Source organism: Musa acuminata, chromosome BXJ3-6 (assembly GCF_036884655.1).
Source record: "Musa acuminata AAA Group cultivar baxijiao chromosome BXJ3-6, Cavendish_Baxijiao_AAA, whole genome shotgun sequence".
Lineage (NCBI taxonomy): Eukaryota > Viridiplantae > Streptophyta > Magnoliopsida > Zingiberales > Musaceae > Musa > Musa acuminata.
Window position 1 is genome coordinate 19,370,001 of NC_088354.1, and position 8,083 is coordinate 19,378,083.

At 43.7% G+C, this 8,083-nt stretch overlaps 1 protein-coding gene across 1 annotated transcript in view; it reads right to left on the reverse strand.

Moving 5' to 3' along the window:
- The window catches only part of LOC103974045 (probable E3 ubiquitin-protein ligase ARI7), a 29,010-nt gene extending 21,398 nt beyond the window's left edge, over positions 1–7,612 (reverse strand). Inside the window, exon 1 of the mRNA XM_009388780.3 lies at positions 7,332–7,612. Within this exon, the coding sequence (XP_009387055.2) occupies positions 7,332–7,466 (135 nt within the window). The 5' untranslated portion in view covers positions 7,467–7,612. The remainder of the gene's footprint in view (positions 1–7,331) is intronic.
- Between the last annotated feature and the right edge of the window lie 471 nt (positions 7,613–8,083).

Sequence of the window (8,083 nt, forward strand, 5' to 3'; positions counted from 1 at the left end):
TGTTTCTTGGCTGCCTTTAGTTGCTTTTCTCCTTCTTATTGTTACCAAAGACCTCTTTGGAAGTTATTAAAGCTCACAGCAACTTGAAAAAGACCACCGTAATAAGGTGGTTGCAAGCAAAATGAAGGGCTGTTGAACTTGCCGACTCCTTACTCTTTTTCTCTCCTCTCTTGTTAGCTTAGGGTCAACTAGCTTCTCAAAGAGGTGGCATGATTTGGATTGCTTCAAGGGGCTGCAATCCCTTAGATTTATAGGATTGACAGCGTCCAAGGTCCTAATCTGATTAAGACTTCTCTTCAGTTCCTTATAGTCGCAGGAGTCTTATGTTGGGGACTACCCTAGTTGGCTAGGGGCTGCCCTAATCCTAGTCTTACTAGGATTGGGATTGAGCTAACTTGGGATACTTTAGATGAGACTCTCCTCCCTCTTTTATAGCTAAGGTAGGGGCGGAGTCTTAGCTAGGTTAGGACTTGGACAATTCAAATGCAATTAGGACTTAGAGAGTCCTAATGCCTTTAAGACTTGGAGTTGACTTGAATTTGATTTTTGAGCTCGAGATTAGGCTTGGTCTTGGTTTGCTTCAATCAAGATTGAATTGGAGTTCGATTGGAACTCCAATTGGGCCAAATTAGAGTTTGGCTTGAACTCTACTTGATTGTCTTTGATCACGGCTCCCCCAGTTAGGATATTCACGACTTGTTGAAGCTTGCTTTGTGACTTATTTATCTCTCCATCTATAGGTTGGAGGTTTTGCTTTGGTCTATCGATGTGGTGATAAGACTCTAGGGTTTTATTGTAGAAGAAAGAGGGGAAAAAGGATGATCACTTTGAAGGGATCGGCCTCCTAGGATCAGTCAAAAGACTGAATAATATTTCATTGTCTGTCGAAAAAAATGGTTACATCACTATTTATAGAGTTCCACCTAGAGTCCACCAGGACTTGGACTCTTAAAAATAAATAAATATTAAATAAACCTTTATCTGACTCTAATTGAACTAAACAGACTCAATAAACATTATTCAAAAGCTCATAAAATAAAAAGGATCCTAACAATTCCTTCCTCTTCAAATCAGCCTTGTTCTCAAGGCTGAGCAGCATCAAACTCAGGGAGTTCCTCTTTCAGCACTTCAGTCACAGGGTATCTGCGACGCATCACAACCCGTTGATCGAGTAAGTACGATCTCCACTTCTTGATACTGTAAACAATAGGTTGGCCTTTTGGTGTTGCAATCTTCTGAAAAACCCTCTCCATCTGATGGCTAGTGGCAGTTATGACCATACTTCCACGTCTTCCCTTTAGGATCACCTGCTTTCCGTTAATAAAAAATTTCATGATTAGTTTAGAAAATTTTCACGAAACATCACCCAAGATTGATAGTCATTCAATTCCGAGCACCACTTCGAAGTCTTCCAAGGATAGCAAAAAGAAGTCCACAAGCAACTCTTGGTCCTGTAAAGTTAGTTTAATCTTTGAACACTTGCTATCACAGGTTAAAATCCGTCCATCGACGACCTTTACTTCGAATTTGTTACAATCTTTATTGTGGTAGGCTAATCGGTCGGCAACCTTACTGTCTATAAAATTGTTAATGCTACCAGTATCAATCAAAACTATAACATGTTGATGTTCCAAAGTTCCTCCAACTTTCATAGTTTGCGGGTTAGAGTAGCCGATTAATGCATGCACTGTATGTATAATAGGTCCAACATCGTCATCAAAAGCTGCCCTTGTTTACATCGGTGCTCCCTACTTCACTTTTCATCACAATGCCAGCATAAACCCTTCGTTGATCTTTCCTTAAGTTCTTCTCGGGATAGTCTTCAAGTGTTAGGGTTCCGATTGGGAACAGATGGGGCGAGTGGTTTGCTGATCATCTGTTTATTGTCACTTCTATTCCGACGATTTTCCCTACTGATTTTTTCCTCATGTAGACGTGCAAATGATATCGCAATGATCATAGTGCGGGGTTGACGAGCTTTAACTTCATACCGAATATATGGATTACATCCTTCGATAAATGTGCCCACCAATTGTCGTTCAGACTAATCTCTGGCTTGATTTAATAATCTTTCAAACCTGCTCTGATATTCCAACATTTTAGAAGTCTGACGAATTTTGACGAGCTGTCCATCAACATTCTCATATTCATATAGGCCAAAACGAACAAGAAGCCCTCTCTTGAACTGCTCCCACGAAGGAACTTCGTGGCAAGTTTCATACCAATCATACTACTAGATTGCATCTCCGTCTAGCTGGATTGAGGCTATTTCTACCTTGGATTCTTCTAGGGTCCTATTAAAACGAAAAAAATTTTCTGCCCGTGAGATCCAACTGGTCGGATCCTCATCGTCCCATCTCGAAAATTCTACCTTAATGCATGGATAGTTTGTGTCACAATCTTGGGGCCCTTTTCCTGTATCTCCAGATCTGTTCAACGTAGAACTTGAGCTCCCATCATGTTGAAACCTGCTAAAGTGCTCCAATAAGCTCTTTTTGAAATCGTGAAGGGTTTCTTGTAGCTGATTCTCAATTATGGTTTCCAATGCTTCCATTTGAGCTTTTACTGAATTATCGATAGCCATTGCGTAAGACTGCAAATCTGTAATCTCCAGTTCTTGTTTCTGATGTCTGGTTAAGGGCATCAGCACGATCGACGTGAAGCTGCCGAGGAAGCGGATACCGAGGCCAGTGCTACGGTTGCTGCGAGGAGGAAGAGTTGCTACCCTGTTTTTGCATTGTGTGGGGTGAGAGTGCTGGGGGTTGGAAGGCAACGACGTCGATGTGGCTGCAACTACTGCGAGCCAAGGGAGCGATCGCCGAGCAGCCGGGGTTGAGGCTGCGGTGATGGCAACCGGCGGTGCGAGAGAGGATGTAGAGCAAGGGAGAGGCGATGTTAAAGCAACCGGGGTTGAGAATAGGAATCAATGCGTCCGCTGTTAGGGTTGAGGCAGGGCAGCGCAAGAACTTGCTGCGGTTGCTGCGTGCGTTGCTGGAGGGCAACTGCGACGGAACGAGGGAGGTTGGTCGCTGGCCGTGAGCAGCGACAGGGGGAGGGCGGCATTGAAGCGGCAGAGGTTGAGAAGAGGAGTCGGTGGTGCGTGCATTATCAGGGTTGAGGCAGGGCCGCGCAAGGACTTGCTGCAGTTGCTGCGTGCACTGCTGGAGTGCAGTTGCGACGGAACGAGGGAGGTTGATCACTGGTCGGGAGTAGCGACAACGGTGGTTGCTGGCTGAGAAACTGCGGTGACCAGCGACTACGTTAAAAGATGCAGGGTTGCCCTATTTCGGTCGCCGCGAGGAGGGAAGGTTGCTGCCGAGGTCAAGAGGCAGCAGTGGTGGTGCGGTTGGGGGGGGCAGTGTCGTCGTCGGTAGAAGCGACGAAGGGGGGTGGTCCGCTGGTCAGGAAACAACGGTCGCGGCTCTTCTCGCTCGAGTAGGGTTGGGCAGCGAGGAGGGAGGGTTGTTGGCCAGGGAACAAGGTGGTGGTGGGGAGATGAGTCACCCTGTCCGAGAAGCTGCGACGATAATGGAGAGGGGGAGGTTGCTAGCCGAGGAGCAACGACGGCGGTGGAGAAACGAGCGACGGTGGTGGAGAAGGGGAGCAGGGGTGCGGGCTGCCAGCCTTTTCTCTCTCTCTCTCTCATTTTTTTTTTAGTCGATGATAACTACAACGAGAACGCCAAGGAACGCTGCTCTAATACGAAATGATAAGACTCTAGGGTTTTATCGTAGAAGAAAAAGGGGAAAAGGGATGATCACTTCGAGGCGATCGGCCTCCTGGAGTCAGTCAAAAGACTGAATAATATCGTATTGTCTACCAAAAAGAAATTGTTACATCACTATTTATAGAGTTCCACCTAGAGTCCACCAGGACTTGGACTCTTAATAATAAATAAATATTAAATAAACATCTATCTGATTCTAACTGAACTAAACAGACTCAATAAACATTATTCAAAAGCTCAGAAAATAAAAAGGATCCTAACATGTGGTTGGCATCATCGTGCTGTCTTTGCATGTCATTTTGATTGGGCTATCCTTGTTGTCGATCTCCATCGACTCGAGAGCTTTCTTTTTCTTTTCAAGGCTTTGAGGTTACTTTTCTTATGTTAGAGGTAGACTTTGGTTTTCTGCATGCCAAAGTAAGAGTCATGAGTTTTTGACACGCCATCACCATCCTTTTTGCTTGGCCAACGAATGTCAAATCTTCCATCGATCTAATCAGATCTTGGGTGACAAGGAACTTCCTTCCATCCTTTTGGAGTGATACTTTTGGGGTCAACAAAAGTAAACATCTCAACCCTATAAAATAAGGGTTCCCAAGTATGACTTGGAATATGTCAAGTGGAACCACCTCGCACGTCACCTTGTCAATGAATTCCTTTGTGATGGTGAAGCGTATTTTGCATTATTGGTCAATCTTTATCTTCACATCATCATGAAGCCATCCAAGAAAATAGGGAATGGATGCAGTGTCGTCTCTACGTCGAGCTTCTTGACCAAGCTCATGAGATGAGGTTCTTTTGGCACGTATCAAAAATCGTGTCAATGACTTCTTGCTTCACTTAGATATTTACATTAAATGGCTCTTCTCAAACCTTTGGACCAAGGGTCAGATTCGAGTCTATAACCTTTGGTTTAGCCATTAGCGATAGACTCAGATTCGCATGTGAGACCGATGAAAGCTCGATGGAGTCATCGTCCATAATCATGGTCATGGACGTGGCTCACTGACTTTGATCGTTCTTCAACCACTTCTTCGGGAAGAGTTTGGGATAAACCTTCCAACACTTCTCCCATGTATGACTTGCAATTTTATAGTGATCACAAAATAATTCATTTCTTTTCGAAGAAGATGAAGTTTTACCATCCCTAAAATTCTCTTGGGCCTTCAGGTGGCTTCCTTTGGCCTTTTCTATAGGCTTCTAGCTATTGATGTGATTCGTTCTCTCGATCGCCAATGCCATGCTGCTACCGATCAAAATATCATATACTTTAAAGAAACTCAACTATGTATGAATTTGTGCATGGAGGCCAATATTGTATTTCATCATTGTCAAGTGGTCATTGAGAGAGATTCTGAGCGTCACCGCTTATCGTCGAAACTCAGTGGTGTATTCTTGCACAGACTAATCCTTTCCTTGGCATAGGTAGTGCCACTTCCTCAATCCTTCTTCAAGACACCCCATAAGGTAGAATTCTTTTTGTATAAGCCTTTTAAATTATGTCTATGACACATCTTTATTGTCGTTGGTTCGAAAATAAGCTTTCCACCATGCGAGCACATGTCTAGATAACTTTGATTGCATAAGCAACCTTATCCTCACTATTGTAATCATATAAATCAAAATAAGACTATAAGAGTCAAGTTGATTTATCCAGAGTTTCATACCTTAGTGTTAATCGAGCCGTCATAAGAGGGTATGTCAATGTGGACCTCGACTTGAATGGGTTGAGCTTTTGCTACGACGTTTTGCTCGACAACATCTTCTTCATGGTTGTATGTCTCGAATGGAGACGACACCCTCTCCTTTGTTGCCACATTATTTGATCGATTATTCTTCTTTGTTCTGTTGGCTTGGGCTTGCATATAGCCCATCACGATCTCTATCTCTTGGGTTAATAATGCCATCTAGGGAGTAAGGTCAGCCAAGGCTGTCGGAGTGTTGACTGTCATCCTATCGATGGTTCTTCCTCCAGGTGAGCATCATTAAAACTCCAACTCCCGTAGTTTTTCTCTAGAGGCTTTGTATTCGTGCCTAGTGGTAACCATCCATAATAGAGGGGTCATTGCTCTAAGATCACCTGATCCATATGGGGTTCAGGTTTGACGATCCGTCGATCCGATATCACCTCTCAGATAAAAGTTTTGATGAAGAGTTATTACTAGAAACATGCGTAAAAACGAAAGGAAAACAACCTCTATTGCTTGTAAAAGTAAAATGGCAACTACAAGGACTAAGCAACAGAATAAAAGTGTGATGTAAGACTTATATATAGGTAAGGATGCCAGTTGTCTTTGGACAACACCTGGGTGCTCTTGGCAGATTGGAGATTGCTGTCGGTTTCAGTCTCCTCTATCTCTCTTGCTGCTGGAACCTCCTTCTAAGGTTTTAGCAGCAAATAGCAAGGCTTTGGAACTTCTCGCAACAACTATACGAATTTTGGATGAAGGACTTTGGCTATTGGAACTTGAGGAAGAAGGGGCTATGACTGAGGGGCAAAATCTTTTTCTGAACCCCTTTTCTTTTGGCTCTTGGCACAAGCTAGAAGGCAAGGGCTGCTTCTTAGCTGCCTTTGGTTGTTTTTCATCTTCTTCTTGTTGCTGCCAAAGGCTTTTTTGGAAGCTATTAAGGCTTGTAGCAATTCAAAAAAGATCTCCGCAGTAAGGTGACTGCAGGGAGGAAGAAGGGTTGATGTACTTCCATACTCCTTGCTCAAGAGGAGGCACACCTTCTCCTCAGTTCCTTGCAACTGCAGGAGTCTTTTGTTGGAGGGTTTCTCCAATCCTAGACTTAGTAGGATCGGGATTGAGTTGACTTGGGGATGCTTTAAATGGGGCTCTCCTCCCTCTTTTATAGCTGAGGTAGGGTTGGAGTCATAGCTAGATTAGGACCTGGAGGGTCCTAATGTATTTAGGACTTGGAGCTGACTTAAATCCGGTCTCGAGATTGGACTTGTCTTGTTTTGGTTTAACCAGGATCAAATTGGAGTTCGTCTAGACTTCCAGTTGGGCTGAAATGAAGTTTGACTAAAACTCTGCTGTATTGTCCCTGATCACTCCAACCCAAAGGAATACTTCTCCATTATAAGACCAAACTTGAGAAAGGTGGGCAGTGGAATGAAGTGGTCAAGCTGCAACATAGAACCATAGTATAGAATTGTATTTAAAATTTAGAAGTCCCAAGCTTACAGCATAGCAGCTTATCCATAACTTTGGATAAATAAGACTTATCCATAACTTTGGATAAATAAGAATGTGAATACAACATTAACATTTAGTAGGATGGGCTTGGTTGATTTCACTTATAATTGACTCAGGATGAAATTCTTTATAATTTCTTTGTTTTGGTTGTTTCATGAACACTGCACATGGAATTTACGTGTATTTATACTGATCACAGTTTCAAGTATCGCCACTACTTGCAACAGTAAATTCAAACCAAAATAAACGTTTTTTTTAGAATAAACAGTGATCTAGGTCTTCACAAGAAACCAAAATTTCTATGCAACTAGCTTAATTAAGCTCCGCGACAAGGCGGCGGATCCCTTGCCTATCCTTCGATCACACCTAATCGGAAGCCAAAAAAAAATCTCTTCTTTGCGCACCTTAAGAGGGGAGACAATCTCCTGAGACTCGGGGAAATCGGCGTCCCCGTAGTCGCAGTCGGCGATCCCATCGTCGCTGCAGAAGTCGCCATCCCCGGCGGACTCGTTGTCTCGCGGCTCGTCCTCGGGATCCATCTCCTCGGTCCCCGAACCTAATCGCGCCTGTCCTCACCGAGAAACCCTGAATCGCACGGCCCTCGAAGAGCACGTAGCGACGAGAGATCAAGGTTCGATGGGCGCGGGACGACCAACTCGGCGGAGCAATTAGAGTTTGGGTTCTGCTAACCAGCATGGAAGTTCCTTTCCCATGCCGCGAAGGATCCTATCCAACACCGACTCTAAACCTCTCTTGGCCTCTGATCTGAACGGTCCGTGGAAACCAGGTCCCACGTGTCGGGGTTCTCGTTCGTATACATTAACCTAGCCAGGGAACAGCGGAATCCCTATCTCTCCACCGCAGGGTTGGTGCGCCCACCACTTGGGATTGGCATCATTGGCCAACCATGTGGGTCTCACGCCGATTTGCGATGCTTTGCTGTCTGACTGTTTTCAAATCCCTAATGCAACCTCCTCGTCACCAGGATCCTCGCCGAAAGAAATAAACAAAATTATATATATATATATATATATATATATATATATATATATATATATATATATATATTCTTAATTTATAACTTAAGTCCAATTAAATCTTTTCATTTCTTATCTATAATTCTCTTTTCTTTTCTTTTTTTCTTTCTTCTTCTTCT